Source organism: Pseudonaja textilis, chromosome 4, assembly GCF_049901715.1.
Source record: "Pseudonaja textilis isolate UNSWEBS1 chromosome 4, rPseTex1.2, whole genome shotgun sequence".
Classification (NCBI taxonomy): Eukaryota; Metazoa; Chordata; class Lepidosauria; order Squamata; family Elapidae; genus Pseudonaja; species Pseudonaja textilis.
Window position 1 is genome coordinate 67,214,729 of NC_141993.1, and position 19,451 is coordinate 67,234,179.

Sequence of the window (19,451 nt, forward strand, 5' to 3'; positions counted from 1 at the left end):
TATTTCCTTAAAACTTAGTCTGCTAGTATATAATAAAAAGAAATACTTGATTGCACAACGCTGATCCTAAACATACGTAAATAAAAATAGCACCATGAGATCATGTTCCATGCCATGGCTAGTTTATCCAGGAGAATTAAATTCTTCCTGGCCTGTACTCTGAATAAGTGCAGCCCAGAGGCAAGAAACCCACATGGGAGAAGGAATTAAAGTAAGGGCAATTGTTCCAAAAAGTGAGAAAACAGGTAGCGAATTAAAAGTCTACAGTTTGATTTCATTTAGCTACACTCTTAAAAGAACAAATTAAACCTTACTTTCTTGAATTCACATACAGGTAGAAGGAAACATAGCTGTTTTTAGGAAAAGATTCTCTCTCTCTCTCTCTCTCTCCCTCCCTCTCTCCCTCCCTCCCTCTCTCCCACTCTCTCTCTCTCAACATGTCACTCCCAGTTAAATATGGGTTATTTTCCCCAAAAGACAGCTTCTCACAGAATTTTCCCTGTACTCTAAACTGTAAGAGAAACCACAGTTATACAATTCATTGTTTACCTTATGAAAGTCAGAGTAATTGGCTTTGACCCGTGGCATCTATTGAACTATATTACATTGGTCTGTAATATCCTATAGCTCATAGCTCACATGCAGCCCAAACAGCTAGTAAGGCAGCCCAACAACATTGTAAACTTTTAACATCATTATTTATATACATTAACTGATTTTATATACATTAACTGAATTATATATATTTACATGCAATTTTACTCAGTGCAGCCCTGGCAAGTCAAAAGATTGGACACTCATGATCTTCTAGACAAATGTTTCCCAGATATCTCCATTAAGTTAAAAGTTAAAAATTTAACATATTTTAGCCTGAAACACACACATAGTTCTGATACTTATCTCAGGTGAAATATGGTCCAGAAGTAGAGTGAAGTGGCCTGTTTTATTCTGAACAATGAACCCTCTAATCACCTGAAACTCCCTAATTTTCCAAGAATCCATTATATCCAAACAGAAGATGTTTTACCCTTTTCTTTCCAATCTACCTTACAAGCGTTGTTGCTATGAATAAAATTAGGTGGAAACACTGCTGTATATGATATTTCCAGCTACTATGCAAGATATAAATCTAATCAATAAAATTTGGTTGTGGGAGGGAGAGAATTTAGATGTGGATGGGACAGCCATAGGGTCTACTCAAAGAAGGAGATGTAAAAGTACAACAGTATTGACTGTTGCTTTATAACAACAAAATAAAGGCAAAAGTAATCAAATGAGTGCCTAAATATATTCAAAAGCACATGAGAAGGAAACCAGTCTTTCCCAACCTGTGAGGTCCTCTTGATCCATTGGGACTACCTAGAAGAGAGTTGTCAGACACGTACTCTCAAGTACTCAAATTTGCAGTACAAATGCATTCTGTGTCTATGGACATGCTTTCTCATTTATCAAATATTGTACATCAGTGTGAGTGTTATTCTCTGAACTTTTTAAAGGTGTTAATAAGCATTATAAAAGGTTCCAATACCCATAGTAAATTTACATGAAATCTAAATGTAGACATAACAGCAGAACTTCACATCATCCAAAGAAATCTTCTGTGGATATTATCTGATCATCAAACAGAAGAATAAAAATGTCAGAGATGAGTGGCAGCAAAGAGAAAGGATCATGATGTCCTTGTTGGTTCTGGATGTGATGACCATTACTTGTGTTTTCACTTCTGCACTACGATTTGACAGGTACAGTCTTTTCACATCATTAAAGGATATTGTGGGGTTTTTTGTTTTTGTTTCCACGCCTTGGTATACTGCTCATTGCTTTACTTTCTCTTCTAAAGTGCAAAGGTTTTTCGCGTAAAACCACAAAATGAAAAAGAAGTAAGCGTAATAAAATCCTTGCCAAGCCTCATACAGGTGAGAAAATTTTGCAACTCAGATGCTTTGTGCCCCATAAGGAATTTTGCAAAATACATGCCTATTCAATATTTAATATATTATATTGAATATTTTATATTTATCAAAGTAGTATGTGTCCATATTTTATTTGATTACATATACAGAAACCTGGATATATACATGCAGTACAGATTCTTTGCCCAATAGAAGAAAATGAACTGTTTTGAAGGCTTCCAATTTTTTAATATACAAAGGATAGTTAAAATGGCAGTATATATACACAATTAAAATTAATTAAAGCAGGAATAGCTCCCTAATATACAATATATCGCAGGGCAAGGCAAATTTAGACATCTGGAATGTAATTTTAGGGGTCAAAGAGAAACTAACAACAATTACTAATGTTTAATACAAAGTTTAAATATTTAAACTGTAGTTAATGATTGGGGATTCAAACGGAAGAAAGAATATACTGTTATTTTTTTCTTTCTTCACTGTTTTTTATTTCAATATGGGAAAATGGAGGAATGTTACATCTTACTTTTTAAACTTTTTTTGCATGTTTATGTTTGCTTTTTTCTATTCTTTTGTATTTATAAACAAATGGATAAAGAAAAAAGAAAAAATGGCTAGTAAACTCAGTTAAAAACCTGTCCTCTATTCCAAAACCTGTATGAAACTTTATAATATCTTATTATTCTTGCACATTTTTTTCTTTTCTGCAACAAAGATTTCATTCATCATATATTTTGAAATTTCAAACATCTAGATGATTCTGCCCCAGAAATTTAAAAGTAAGTTAATTTCTAAAATTAGAGAAACAGGGGAAGACACAGTGGATATTACCATTATCCACTAAATTTTAGATCACATTTTAGTGAAGGGTGATGAAACACCTATTTTCTTAATAAGCATCCATAAACATACTTGTGATGCCTACCTGAAAATGACTGTGTAAGAATAAAGATGCAAGCATTAACAATCGCCCATATGAATATCCTCACTATTTCCTATGGGTTTATTTTCTCTCCTTATACAGTATTTAAGAGAATTAAATTCATGCCAGGATGGCATTAAAAGCCAATTTGAAAGATTCACATTATCTTAAAGTTGTTTTCAAGTTTAGTTGGATTCCTGGTGATTTCATGGATGTGCAGTTTTTTTGTTTTTTACAGCAGTACAAACATGCTTTTCCATTGTTGGGATGTTTTTATTTATTTAGAAAAGCTTACATGTCTTTAATATTTATTAATCCTAGGCATCTAAGTGGTCCCCCATCCAAATACTAAATAGGCTTGATTCTATTTAACTTCCAAACCCAAGCAATATCGGCCACACAATACCATCTACTGAGACTGTATTTTCATCCACGTACAGAAACTTTTCTCAGCCTAATATTGGCTTTTATAAATCACAAGGGAAAACTTAAAAAGCAATTCAGTGTATATAATAAGAAAATGGGTATTTGTCAAGCTTTAGCCCTTTTCATGTTCTTTTCCTAATTCAGTAAATGCAGATTTTATTTCTAGACAAAGAATGCTTTATAAGTAGAATATAAACATGATGAAAAGCCTTGACATTTTCATTTTCTTTTGACTTGCCTTATTGCCTATGTATAATGTGGATTTTTTTAAAAAAAGCCTTGCTACTCAAGGTCTTTAACATGCAATGTCAAATTAGAACCAAATAAGAACAACCAAAGAGTCCAACTCTATCATTCCAATTGAATTACATTACTAATTACATTACTAACCTAATACCATAAGGATTTCCTCTGCGTTTCCATTACCAAAGGCTGAATCTGTGGCAGAACTTGGCTATACAATGCATTCTCAAAACAAAGCTGCTTTCCAAGAAATACACAAAAGGATAAGACTGTATGGAAAGTTCTCTTCCTGACTTAATTTAATAATTAATTATCATTAGGATTCTGCACTGATTTACAGGGGACTGAGTAAGCTGCAATCTTGAAACTGCTTATTGTTACAACCATTTTATGGGCCCCAGAAGTCTTTAACAGCACTTATTTTTAGCTTTCTATGATGATAAACATGCAGTAGAATAAAAATAAAACCACAGACAAGGACAGTCAACAAAACAATCAGATTGTTTCAATTGGGATTCAATTTTTTTTACTACCAGTTCTGTGGGCATGGCTTGGTGGGCGTGGTGGGGAAGGATACTATAAAATCTCCAGTCAGAGATGGTATTTGCTGGTTCTCCAAACTACTCAAAATTTCCGCTTCCAGTTCTTCAGAATTGGTCAGAACCTACTGAATACCACCTGTGATAATAATCAACATAACAAGACAACAAACAACATAACACTTTGGAACACCATGCTAACAATTAGCCACTGGCTTTCCATGAAATCTGCCATGGACCAAATGGGATCCTCTGGCATTTTAGACACCTAGATTCTTCCCAAACTATTGTTCAGTGGGCCACAACATCTGCCCAACAACTTTAACATTGATTCCCAATGGATAGACAATATATGAAGACATATAAATGACCCCACAAAAAAGATGTTAGGTTTCGAATTCCCATGCCAGTAAATGGACAATCCTGAAGAGGATTTGCACCTCACATGTCATTTGCCAGGAACCTCTGTATAAGTGGGGCATAGTATCCTCTCCTCAGTGTGAGTACAGGATCCCATATCAAACTATAAATCACATGACTGGCTATAAGTTAAGGGCATATGCCGGTCCAGTGTTTGAATTTTTTTTAAATATAAACAATGCTGCATTTCAATGGTTAGATTTAACAGACAGATTTAACAGATAATCAGAGTTGGAAGGGACCTTGTAGGCCATCTAGTCCAACCCCCCACCCAAGCGGGAGACCCTACACATTTCTGACAAATGGCAGTCCAATCTCTTCTTGAAAGTCTCAAGTGGTGGCGCTCCCACAACTTCTAAGGGCAAGCTGTTCCATTGGTTGATTGTTCTCACTGTCAGAAAGTTTCTCCTTATTTCCAGGTTAAATCTCTCCTTGTTCAGTTTCCATCCATTATTCCTTGTCTGGCCTACAGGCGCTTTAGAAAATAGCTTGACCCCTTCCTCTCTGTGGCAGCCCCTCAAATATTGGAAGACCACTATCATGTCTCCCCTGGTCCTTCTCTTTACTAGAGTAGCCAAGCCCAGTTCCTGCAACCGTTCTTTGTATGTTTTAGCCTCCAGTCCTCCAGATGGCCCAGACATTTGACCTAGGTATTTGAACATAGATCTTTTTAACATTTATATTTTATTGGGTTTTACTAGATGAAATGTTAGTTTATATTATTAGTCCATGTATGATATGCCATAGGCTAAATAAATAAATAAGTGGGCTGATTGCACAGCAGATAATAAGGTTTAAAAGACATTTCCTTGTTAAAGGCAACCTTGTCAGCACAACAGGGTCATGATAAACACACAACCAAGCATAGAAGAAGTAGGGTTCCTCCATCCCCCCAAAAACCTTGTTCTGTTTCATCTACATTTCTGGAATAATATTGTCATCTGGTAGCTTTGATAGTTTATGAGACTTTCACCATACATAACTGTTGCATATTCCAGCAGCTGTTGCCTCTCACCAGTCCCTTGTGGGGGAAAGAGAATGCTAGGATGGAAATGTCTTTTTTGAAACTCTGCCCATTTTTAACTCTGGTCCTGCCTATTTTGAGCTCTAACATATTTAACATTAAAAAACATGAACCAAATTAGTTTTCGGCTAACTTACAATGAAAAGATACCCCAAATCTAGCATAGTAGTAGGAACAAGTATTACAAGTCATAGTTTAATTTTTGATTGTTTAATTAAAATGCGGCTTTGCTGCATTAAAACATTGTTTACCAAGTCTTAAATGCAGTATATATATATTCAATCTGTATTTTTAAGTGATGCAGTCTATTTACCAATTCAGGGAATAATAGATCAGAATGAATTGCTTCAGTTTTCAATTTCTAAACATGTGGCTTTCAGGATTTTTTAAAAATGTATATTTTACAAAGAGCTATATTTTAAATATATAGTAGCATATTTCATGCTGTTTTAAAAGAGGCTGAAATAGGACACAGTGTATTTATATTAAACTAAATTTGATTGGAATGTTGTCATTTAGAATCAAAAATGCCTTTATGGCACATAATCAATCCATTGATCAGAAATAGATTTACCTTTCTGTCTTCACAAACCATTCAGCTATGACTAGTCATTATATATAAACTTGTTTTAGTCTTCACATCTTTCCAGATCAGGTACCAAATGAATAATTTTCCCAAATTCAGCATCAGCTTATACCAATCAACAATTAATATTTCAGAATCTTTGCACAAAACTGAACTTAGTTCTCCTCTCAGAAATAGAACAGAAGAGAAATAAATTTCCCAAGAAGTTGAACAACAGCAAGTTTTGGGGATATAATTTTCATTTCCATTCAATCACAAATCTTTTTGCATTTCTTTCTGTACAGGTTGATTTTTGGTATCCAGATTCAGCACTGCATATAGTCAAACAGATGGAAGTAGATTTCCATATCAGTGCTGCACAGAGTAATACTGTTGAGAGACTCTTGAAACAGAATGGCATATCTTATCAGTAAGTTAACTTGTCTATTTTTCAGGTCTGTGACTATGCATTTTTGAAATTGTGTAGAGATTGCACACACCCGGGATATGTCTGTGTGATATATTTATGAATAGTGTGTTTCAATTAATTTATTCTCTTATTAGAAAATAGTGCTCTTGGATAGAAATGATAAGTTGCTCTTCTTCACTGTAGCATCCTTGCTGAAAAAAGGGAGGAATTCTTCTGTATTGTGCAAAAAAGTTCATTTCCAGATAGAGTATGGCTGCAGGACCAACATGCAAAATTCCCGGTGAAGTCAACATGAAATATATATGAAAAAAAATATTAAAAATTACCTGGCCTGCTCTAACAAATACAAATGATTCAAATACCACTGAAAACAATGAAACATGTTTGTCACATCTAAGCCTATTGTCAATTTGAGGATCAGATTTAAGTTGGATAGTCCCCATGATTTCAAAGTTGTACAAAATCTGCATGCAGTATGCATTGAACAATTAATGTACGTTCAAATAAATATACAATGAATCAGTCTGAAATAAATCAAAGTCTGTAGATGACATTTTTGTTAGTGTGGACTTGCTATTCTTCATTGTTTTCTTTATTGTTTTAACTCGATGTAAGCTGCTCAAAGTCATTCTGGAGTCAAGTGGCTTCTAAAATGCAGAAATAAAATGAGCTCAGGCAGAGTATAATTTTCTGATTTTTTTTATCATGTAGAATAATATTTGACAACCTACAAGAAGACATTGAAAAGCAGCTTGATGGTGACAAGAATGATGGATACAGCTATGAAAAGTATAATGAATGGGACAAGGTACAGAATTTATGTGACATTCTACAAAGGAAGCATTCTTCAGCAGAAACAATCCCAATTTATCAGAGACACTGGGAAGCAGGTGTGGTGAGACAACAGCTTAATGACATTGAATTTGTCAACCAGAGATAGTTGGCACTCCAGCAGTTTGACCCACAATAACACATGACGGAGTGAGCTCCTGACAGTTGCCCCTAGCTCCTGCCCATCTAGCAGTTCAAAAATATGTAAAAATGCAAGTAGATAAATAGGTACCACTTCAGTGGGAAAATCTAGCAATGTTCCATGCAGGTGCCGAAGCTGCCTAGATTCTTCCAATGTTGGTGGAAGAAAACACCTGACATGACTTGCCATCCCTCAAATGCTGTAGCCAGCTGGTACAAAGCTAGTTCACCCCCTGTGTCATACTGTGGATAGCATGCAAGCATGAACAAAATGAACTAGCAATATTTGGCTGCCAGTACTATTCTGTGATAAAAAGCATCGTAGAATTCCCTTGATATGTACACCATATACTAAAAAGAGAGAGATTGAACCATTTGTACTTGTTTGTCACTTGGATGTACATGCATCCTCTGAAGCATGAAGAATGCAGTTGGTGGCTAAAGCTCGGCCTAGTTTAGATTATTACCTAAGGATTCTATCAAAAATGCATGCAAAAATTTTTCACACAGGATTGGACATGTATCTTTTTAGTACTTGGCACCTTTTGTGCAAGGATTGAGCTATAGTCACAATTATGTGAATTGTAGAAATCATCCTCTATTATTATCCCATTGGCCATTTTTCTTCAAAGATTTCTCAATATTTTTACAGATTCTATTCTTCTATTGCATTTACCAGAACCTTCACTTACAAACTTGGCAACTTTAATATGTAAGGACTTAAACTCCCAGAATTCCCCAGCCAGCACATTGTCCAACTTTTAAAAAATCATTTAATTTCACGGGCTGCAGGTCATTTCATCAGGTGTTTTTCAGAATCCTTTTTTTTTTTAACTCAGATTTCTGATTGGACTGCCAGAATTGCAAAAAGCAACTCAACATTGGTTTCCCGTATCCAGATTGGAAAGACATTTGAAAATCGACCCATCTTCCTTCTTCAGGTATTAAAATCTTTTCAGGAAAATAAGCAAACAACAGATGAAATTGTGTTGAAAAACTCACCCTTCCAAGTTCACCACCCATATCTGGCGAGGATTCAAACAATTATTTGATCAGTTCTATAGCTAGCAGATTACAGTGACTCACTGGTCTCAGAAGAACCAACAACAAAAGCCTCAAAGTTACATTGGTCTTATATATATGTTGATCAAGTGTTTCAGCCATGCATCTACATTAACAGAAGATCCCAAATGCAGGAAGAATTTCTTTACATCTAATGAGAAATAATAGCCAGAAAAAGACAAAGAAAAAATAGCCAGAAAGGAGGAAGTGGGTATCCTTTCATGGTGTGAAAACATTACAGATACATTTTCTGAAAACTTACATAGAATCTTTGATATAACTTGCACCAAAGCTTTAATGGTTGCATGAGAGATAACAAAATATCCTCTAAAGACATTGAATTTATTGCCTCCTCTGAATGTGTTAATTTCATAATCAATTCATCATCAATAGGCACAAATTAACACACTAAATTCTACTCTTCAAGGTACTGCAAGCGAAATACAGCAAAATATATGTATTTAGTAATATATGTATATTAGTAAGCATAATTGATTCAATCTGAGTTCTTCTTCCAACTCTCCACTAGATGAAGTTATGTATCATGCTAAGCTAACATGCAATTTATTTAGTTTTATTTTAGTATTCCATTAGTCCAGCCATCTGATTAACAAATCATGGCTGGTTTATGGTCAAGAACACAAGAATATTACTTTTTTTCTGAACGGAGGACCAATAAAGTACTCCATACCTCATTATATTTTACATAGCAGGTGGGGTCAGAATGAATAGTGGGTATTGTTAAGACAAATATTATATTTGCTTTCATTTTATTTGCAACACATAAAATTGAAAATAGTTAAGTATATATAATACAGTTGTTTCCACATATATAAGAACATTCTGTTTCCATCACATTGAACATTACAAGTAAACAGTGGCTTCTGCATATCTTTCAAGAGCACTGCTGCCCTGAGGCTTAAGGTTATGCATATTTGTGTTATTGTGTCATTTTGCTTAATATAATAAGCATGACATGACAACCCAGCAATAACGTCATCTTGCTTTTTCAATGAGACAACAGTGAAAAATTACTTGCATGTACATTTCTTCATACAAGAATTAGAATGAGACTCTTAGAAACTATTTTTTTTTATTAGCAAAGCTATTTAAAAGTAAAGGTTGCTGAAACAGAATGGATACTGATCCAGAATGGAACAGTAAGGAATAGTATTGTATTGAAGTGTACTTTCTTAAAAACCTTTTTTTTTTTTTTTTTTTGGAAAAATGTTTTCAAGGCAGATTGGAAAGAAAAGTGGAGAAGGAAATGCCATCTTCATGGATTGTGGTGTTCACGCACGAGAGTGGATTTCTCCTGCCTTTTGTCAGTGGTTTGTGAAAGAGGTTAATTAAAAAGGGTTTTTTGTCTCAAATTTATTAAGAGTAACCTTCTCCTAACTGTGCTCAAATATGTTGAAACAACTTCTAGCATCTCTAGAAGTTCTTACTCATTCACAATTTTAGTTGGTTGGTTGGTTAGTTTTATCCTACCTTTATTATTTTTACCATAACTCAAAGCAGCAAACATACTTAAGACTTTTTCTTCGTCCTATTGGTGGTATTCTACTGGTTCAGCCCAGTTCTGCCAAGCCAGTAGTGGTGATGAGCAGCGGAGACCGAACCAGTTCTCTCTGCTAGTCTGCTGTTGGGCCCACCCACCTGGGCTCCCATACTCAGCTTTATTCTCTGAATTTGAAGTGCAGCTGCTTTGCGTGGCACAGAAGAGTGCCGCACAGTAGCTGCTGAAGTGACCAGGCTTGCAGGTGAGTTAGAACACCTCTGCACCTGTGCAAAGTATGCATTTGGTGTGTGCACGCATGCAAAGTGTGTGCATGCGCACAAAGTGCGCCCACCAAGCCACGCCCACCAAACCAGTGATAAAAGTATTTGAATCCCACCACTGGCCCTTGTGAAGTAGTTGGGCTGAGAGAGAGTAGCTGGCGCAAGGTCACCCAGCTGGCTTTCATGGCTAAAGTGGGATTTAAATCTCTTGCTTTCTTGCCTGGTGCTTTAATCACTAGATCAAACTGGCTTTGATCTTTGATCTTTTGATCTTTGCATGTTCTATAACTCACAAGATCAAAGCCCTTGTATCCCACTAAACAAACAGAAATGTGAAGCACGTTTCTGTATTCTCAAAAAAGTCCTTCATGATTAATATAGAAAATAGATTCTATGTGATGAAGAAAATCTGCAATTCTAGGTACACTTTATTTATAAGACCAACTGAGTCTAAATTTTGAGTTATATAGGATCACTGAGAAATGTATTTATTTATTTCTAAAACAGTTATGTTTTCTAAATTATCAGGCCATCAGCACCTATGGAAAAGACAGGGACATGACGCACATACTTGATAACATGAATTTCTACATCGTTCCTATAGTTAATATAGATGGCTATGTCTGGAGCTGGACTCAGGTATTGTTCATACTTTTTAACAGCATAATCTCTTCTAGCACCTAAGACATTCCTATGCTCCTTGAACGAAGCACTCCAATACCATCAGTTAAAGATCAACTTTTATTTTGAGATTTATTTTGAAAAGCATATATCAGAAATCCTCTCTCTTGCCTGCTATTTCCAAAGCTAATAATCTATAATTTCACAAAGCTATTTTTTAGGAGGGAAGGGTGGTAATCTGTTAGATTTTAAATACTTCTGGCATATTTTTAATGCACCTAGATCAATAGATGGCCAGCTTTGTGTCATATATGAGGGGAAGGGGATCCATGACCCCAGAGCTTCATAGGATCCTCATCCCTGTTTTATAATTTATTTTTTTTGGAAAACAATTTTATTAGTTTTTAAAGACAAACAAAACAAACAAAACATAAAAACATCCAGCTTTCTTTCATAAATATACAAGCAGTGTGTCGGTTGGTTTACCAGTTTTTTGTGCATCCATTTCATAGTCTCAATTACAGTTACATTACATAATAACTCATATTATCAATCAGAGATTAAATACCCTAATATCACTATTAAACAATCATTTGACTGTAATTTTATTCATTCATACTTTGCGAGATAACTATAATTTACTTAATTTATTTTATAACAAATCATATAATCATACCAAATCTATCCTAAAAACATTATTATAGATATGATATCAAAAAAGAAATATATCTTTATATATTCATTATTTCCTAGAATTCTAGATATTCTATTATTGTATTTTATTATTTTACTATTTTATATTTTATAATTTTGAAGACCGCTTTAACTATGAAATGAGAATTTTCTTCCATTGTGAAGTAAACATCCTTTGATGATATTTAAGTTCTGAATACAATAGAAATTTTGCATACTAAAGATATATTCAGTGTATTTATTTGGTAAGAAGTAGAACAGCCCATCGAAATGAATTGGAAAATATTAGTTATAACTAATCAAAAGGATTCATTTCTGTAAACTACTCTGAGTCTATAGCCAATCCAACTGCATGATCATCCTACATTTGCTGATAAGACTAGAAATGAAGACAACAAAACAAAATTAATAGAAAGCAGAAATGATTACAAATATCTCTATTGCAAGATACAGATAAGCATAACAAAAGATATGTATAATGTTATAATAGATCAAAATTATCATTATTAACAATATTTCATAAAACGGTAACATAACTCCAAGCCACCAGATTCAGCTTAGTTCAATATCTTTTTTAAATAAAATATATTTGCTTCAGGTCTAATTAATTCAACCAACTTCTAGCCCAAATCAAAGAGACTGTGGAGAAAAAGAAAAAATATATGTAGCAACATGAGCAGTTATGAGTGTTCCTAAAAGGACATATATCTGCTCCTTAAGCTGCATTGATTGCTGGTTTGCTTTTCAAGATGCTGGTTTTGACTTTTAAAGCCCTATAAGGCATGGGGCCAAGTTATCTAAAGGACCACCTACTTCTTTCCAGTTATTTCTATCTCTACCCATTCCATCAGGAGAGGCATGTTGCAGATTCCATCCATTAAGGGGTTAACTGGAGATGAGCCTTTTCTATTGTTGTGCCTGCTCTCTAGAACATTATCGCGCCTGAAGCAGTAGTGGGATTCAAACAATTTTACTACCAGTTCTGTGGGCGTGGCTTGGTGGGCGTGGCTTGGAGTATACTGTAAAATCTCCAGTCAGATGTGGTATTTGCCAGTTCTCTGAACTACTCAACATTTCCACTACCGATTCTCCAGAACTGGTCAGAACCTGCTGAAAACCACCTCTGGCCTGAAGTGAGATCAGCCCCAATCCTTATGGCCTTTTGCAAAGCCCTCAAAACATGGCTTTTTTGTCAGGCTCGGAGATCAGGCTTGTCAGCAGAAAACATGTTTGCACCATGTATGATATCTTAAAATTAATCCTTCACAAACTTGTTTTCCTTATGTTTGTGATTTAACTGTTTTAGCTGGTTTTTACATTTGATTTTAGTGATTTTCAAATCAAATCAAATCCAAACCTTTATTGTCAATGCACAAACTGTTTACAATGAAATTGAATATTCTGCTACATGCCGCCTGCACACACACACACACACACACACACACACACACACACACTTTTATAGGACTCTAAAAAGGAAGTCTGAAGGTTGGAATTAAGGAGGCTGTTGCTTGGGTCTTGGTCTCTTTAACATCCTGGCACTAACGAGAAAAGACTGCAAAGAATTTACAGGGGAACAAATCTAAATGCAGTTAGACTTCACTTGAATGTGGTTACAGTTACAAAGCCACAGAATGTTTCTATCAATATAATATTACTAGTGAAGCAGGGGATGGGTGCTTATTAAGACCAATGACTTGCTAAATGGCTATGTCCAGATAAACCATGATTGAGAAAACTAATGAATTAGTTTTACTGCTATAACTGAAAGATATCTAACCATTTTAGAGACCTATTTTATAAGATTAGGCCCTGCTAAGGGAAGAAGCAGACTGATTTAAGGCCACCAAGGACTGCATCAAGAAGCAATTAATTCATAATATTTTTGTAATACATAGATGATTTATAAAGTGATTGAGAAAAGAATACTATGCAGAATCTGATATAAAATATATGTATATCTGATATTTAGTAGATAGAAAAATATTGTTATTAATGTAGAATAAAGGTGGTAAGCTCAAATTGACAACTAAAGGGGACAATTTTTAGAATTAATAGAACAAGGATTGATAAAATGGCAAATGTGACAGATAAAATATGTGCAATAAATATAGAAATGAAATAAGAATCTTAGATAATATTGTAAAATAAGGTATGAGAATATCACAAGAAAAATGAAATAAGTTAAGAATCAAAATTGGATAAAGTAAGTTTAACCAGTGTAATATTAATAAGTAATAATGTGATATGAAACTGAACAAGAAAGATGAAAATGTAACTATGGTCATGTTTGTGCTGAAATGTAAAAACCTGGAACCACACTGCTTGCCAAAAGAGAGGTTTTTTTAAAAAAAATGAAAGAAGGAATTGAATAATGAAACTATCTTGTATACTTAAATAATATAGTGATTGGCATAAGAAGAATGTATTGGAATATTGAATCATTAAGTAATGAAAGATTATAATTTAATACAAATATGTGTATTAAAATTAGATATTTGATTAATGTTATTATTTTTGTTTGCACCAGAATGTATGATACTTAGGTGCCACACTGTTTAAGTATTGATGTGTATACGTAGAATAAAAAAAAAAATTGGGGAAAAAGAAGCAATTAATTCAGAAGGACAAAAATAAGGCATTCTTGGATTTAAAGCTTCCAATATTTTTCTAATGTAGTAGGAAATCTGTTATTCTATATGCCTAGTTCTGGGTTTGAAATACTGTACATTTTAATCTAGTCAAACCGTGTCTTGAAATTTCTACCAGGCTAAGGTCAAAAGTCAAGATAAGCTGTGAAGTGTTAGAGATCAGTCTAATCAGGGAAACTTCACAAGACCAAAGCTTAAATGGGCATTTTTCTATTTATAAGGGCTTCATCAGGGACATTTGTCTAATGGATCTGAGGATGCCTCTCTTCTTCTCTGCATTCTTTTCCAGAACACTTGAACAATCTTTTTTATCTGAACTGCATAGCAAAGAATTACAGCTAAACAAGGCTAGCAAAGCAAAGCTCACTGAACGCACTGTCCTGCTTTCCATTCCATTGTCTTCCTGCAGACAATTAATGCATTCCACTTTCTGTTAGTATAAACAAAGAGAAAACATACAGAAATATATACGGGTCAGATTAAGTCCCTAAATTATTTTTGTCCAGCAGAATCGTTTCTGGAGAAAGAATCGTTCTAATACATTTCAGAATAACTGCACTGGTGTTGACATCAATAGGAACTTCGATGTTGCATGGAATAGTAAGTAGCCTTTGTAAATTATGTATAGCTACATGTTATTTTCAAATGACTAATCCAGATGGTGTTTTAGTAAAATTACCTAGATTACCACTAGACCTTTAGAGTAAATCAAAAAGAGTTGAATTGAAAATAGCATTTTTAATGAACCTAAGAACTAACATTGAGTAAATATTTCATTTTTATACCAAAGCACCATATATCGCATCAGTGTTGATACTCATTTCTTGACTACTGTGGGAAGTACAAAACTCTGGAATTTTATTCTTCCATTTTAATTTATTTATCTAAAGGAGGTAAGGTAGCATTGTACACTTCCCAGAATCCTATTGCAATTTGTCACCAAAACTTAGTGGTGTAACTTACCATTAAAACTGTAATGTTCATGCTTCCAATTAAAAGGAAATGAATCCTTTCCTTCTTCATTTTTTTCATGCTTTTATCATATGTGTTTAAGTGTGTTTTAAATCTTTTCTGGATGATCAAGACAGTATTTTATTTTATACTATACAAGCTCTTTCTCTGGATGTAGACTGCAATTTCTAAAAAGTATTTCACTGATATACTGTAGGTTAAATGCTTTGTTAAAAAGCATTGTTTCATATTGAAATATTAGTGTACATAATGACTGAGCACTATAAAAACCGAGTTAGCCTTGGAAAGTGACTTTTTTCAAATTATTATTCAAGTTATATATTATTGCAATAAAGTATTTATCTGTGTGACATGTATGTCTACATGATGCCCAGTTTAGTCTAGGGTTAAAACACCAGTAAGCAGTGAGTGGTTTAGGCATGAAAACCAATTGAGTGACTTTGGGCCAATCACTCACTCTCATCTAATGAAATGAGGTTCAGGCAGCAAGCCAATCAGTCAATTCTTGTTGCAATCAATGGGTCAACACTCTATTGGTCCAATGATAAATGGAGCCTGCAATTGTGGGATAATGCTAGGAAGAAGGAAAAAAAGAGGTAAGCTTTTAGCTATTAGATATGTAATAATATATGGAAATTGTACCCTATTAAATATTCTAATACAATCATTGCCAAGTGTTATATTTTTGCATAATTGTTAAACTATCTCTAGAGCATATTCCTATGGACATTTACTAGGAGTAATCCCTCCTGAATACATTGGGACATACTTTTGAATAAGCTTGCAAAAATAACCTGTGCAGGCTATCAGTTATTTGAACATGTTTAACTGGTTTATTTCTATCAATCAAATTAACATGCTAAGTGATGTTGCCATCAGTGTAGGTCAGTGGAAGATGTTCTAATTCAAACCAAACAAATAAACCTTTATCAGTAATGTCTATGCTAGCCAGGATCAACTTAACTGTATAATAAAATGAAACTGTTCTTTCCACCAACAGCTGCTGATTCTTCCAAAAATCCATGTGAAGAAACCTATTGTGGATCTGCACCAGAATCTGAACCAGAAACTAAAGCAGTTGCTTCATTCATCCGTAGCCATCTTCCTTCAATCAAGGGCTACCTTACCATGCATTCCTACTCTCAGATGATATTGTTCCCTTTTGGTTATACCTATGAGAAGACAGCAAATTATAATGAATTGGTATGAAGGCATTACAATTATCCCATTTCCCAACGTTTATAATTTGACTGTCTGCTTTGTGCTCAACCAACACAATTCTTTACTAATCTTGAGATGGAATCCCATCTCATGTATCTATCAAAGAAATTCATATCCAGAAATCCTAGGACTTCATGTGGCTTGTCATCCCCACCCAATTAATACTAGATTGTTAAATTTAATGTGATGAAAGAGGAGCATTTTAAATAAATAGCAATAGATTATATGAACATAATTTTAATTACCAATCAATAAATTAGATCAAGTATGATTTTTGCCCTGCCCCCCATTTACTTTTTTGTCTTAGGAATTTAATCCCCAAAATCCTACTCAAAAACCAAAAATATCAGAATTTTTAATCACATACGGCACTTTTTGACCTGCTTGATATATAAGGTCCAGAATGTACAAGCATGATGAAATCTGCATTTCTCAGAATTTTGATATAATTAAAAATGTTACAAAAATTGCACAATAGGAACATTAGAACTACACACTACTAGAACAAGCTAAAATTAGAACAATTCATATGAATATTCATATGAATTTTTTTTTGCTGAATTCATAACCAATGGAAATGAAAAAAATGAGGTCAATAAGATGAAAAACTCAATGAAGCACAATTGAGGTAAGCAAAATTCATCCAAGTGTTCTAGATTCTATGGCTCAAAAAAGTGTATAGGAAGCTTGTTTTTAAGATCTTTGTATTTTGCTCCAATTGATGCTGGTTTCTTCTTTGTTTGATACTAGAATGAACTTGCAAAAAGAGCTGTCAAAGCTATAGCCAGCCTTTATGGTAAAGTGTATAAGTATGGAACATCAGCATCTACTATCTGTACGTATTTTACACATTGTTAAAAGACATATAAGTCATGCTGGATAGTGATAGGGCTTTCTTCCTCTGGGTAGAAGAAAAACAAGTTACATGGAGATGTAGCACTTGTGGAAAATACAGGTAGTCCTAATGATCATTAGTTCAACAATCATTTAAAGATACAATAGTGCAGGGATCTTATGCCCAGTCCCTGAAGTTGCTGCCATTGCAGCATCGTTGCAATCAGAGATTGCCCTTTGCAAGCTTCCAAAAAGCAAAATGAATGGAGAAGAAGGCAAGTAGTTGCAAATTGCAGTAAGTTGCAGTCATCTGACATTGTGCTTGACGACAGTGTACAATTCACTTAATAACCACAACCAGAACTGCCATCTTAAGTTGGTATGGTCACATGATTTTTCTCTTTACAACCTTAGCATTGGAGTTACCAGTCTCAGTTACTGTCATTTACTGAGGAATAATTGTACCATCTACAATACAGAAGATATTTTTTTCAAAGAGCTGTTGAAAATGTTGAATTATGTTGAATTATGTTCTCATAAACCCAATGCAATCTCTCTTGTAACTACATGTAAATGATGCCACCTAAAGGTTTAGGTATCCTGAAAAAAGTTCATCTTTGTGCATAGGGAATGGAGAGAGGAAAAACAAATCAATACGGCTAAAACAGATATGGGTCAAAATGGAGATAGCCAGTGAGTACATAAAAGTCCATGAGTGTAAATGGATGATATTTCTAAGAGATTAATAACAGATCAGTCCCACATTACTGGTTTCAGGAATGTGTTTATGTGTTTCTCTCCTTTTAGAAAAGAAGCAGGCAACTGAGCCATAGCAATAGACTAGTAATTAGACTTATATACTGTTTCATGGTGCTTTACAACAGTCTCTAAATGATTTTCAGAGTCAGCATATTGCCCCCAACAATCTGGGTCCTCATTTTACCGACTTTGGAAAGATGGAAGGCTGAGTCAACCTTGAGCTGATCAGAATCGAACTACTGCCAGTTGCCAGAATTAGTCTGCAATAACCACATTCTAACCACTGCACCATCACAGCTCCATAGAATTCCTATAGCATTCTACATAAACTGTTTTTCTATCTACATCTATTTTTATTACTGGCAGCAGCTTTCCCAGTTCTGAGAGGGCTTTCATAAGTTATGATTCCTGATCCTATTTTTAAAATGGAAGTAACTAATTCTAAACATTTGATTTTCCTCAAGGCCTCCACAAGTGAACAACAATCTTCTCTTAAAATTATTCAAACACCAGTATCTTACCTTCACATTAATCATTTTGTTTTTGTTTTTTCTCTTTTTTCCCGCTATGTTTCCTATCATTCCATTTGTTGTGTCTTGCTTTACAGATCTTTCCTCTGGTTGTTCCGATGACTGGGTATTCAACCAGGGAATCAAATATTCCTTCACCTTTGAGCTTCGTGATAAAGGCAAATATGGATTCCTTCTCCCTGAATCCCAGATCAAGCCAACGTGCCAGGAGATAATGCTAGCAGTCAAGTTAATCACCAATTACATCCTCAACAAGACTTTATAATTTGGCTTTTGGATGCATTATAGATGTTTGGACAGTAATAAATCATCATTTATTACATGAGAAATATTTGTTTTGACTTTGAAAGCTCTTTTGGGATCCGAGGCCCCAAGTTAATCCAAAACAAGGCATTTCGGCTTTTTCCGTTTCAAGCATAAAATATAATTTCACAAAGATTTTTTCCTGCAAACTTGATTCTAGTTATGAGATAGCAGATGGACATTCCCAAAAAGGGAGGTCTTTATATTTACCTTTGATATATGTACAAATTCTGAATTAAGGGAAATGTATGATTTTGGTTATTGAAAGATGTACCGGTTAAGTCACAGGCCTGTCAAATGGCAGCCCAAGGGCCGGATGCATTACTTGCAGGCCATGCCCACTCCTGCTCCGCTAAGGCAAACATACATGATGATATGTCATGTGACACAATCGAGTTTGACACCCATGAGTTAAGATACTTGAATTAAACGAGCTATGGTATATATTTCCTTAAAATTAAATAGAAACATAAGGATTTTGTCTTGTTTTTATTATTGTTTTGAATGAAAATAAAATGGAACACCCAGTCCAGTGGTGGTATTCGACTGGTTCTGCCCGGTTCTGGAGA

At 34.5% G+C, this 19,451-nt stretch overlaps 1 protein-coding gene across 1 annotated transcript; it reads left to right on the forward strand.

Moving 5' to 3' along the window:
- The first annotated feature begins 1,671 nt into the window (after positions 1–1,671).
- On the forward strand, positions 1,672–18,844 carry LOC113436649 (carboxypeptidase B-like). The gene is made up of 11 exons (XM_026701137.1): positions 1,672–1,742; positions 1,841–1,916; positions 6,358–6,482; positions 7,194–7,290; positions 8,294–8,395; positions 9,759–9,860; positions 10,827–10,937; positions 14,773–14,863; positions 16,236–16,438; positions 17,207–17,291; positions 18,657–18,844. The coding sequence occupies exons 1-11, from the start codon at positions 1,672–1,674 to the stop codon at positions 18,842–18,844; spliced, it is 1,251 nt and encodes a 416-aa protein (XP_026556922.1).
- The last annotated feature ends 607 nt before the right edge of the window (positions 18,845–19,451 follow it).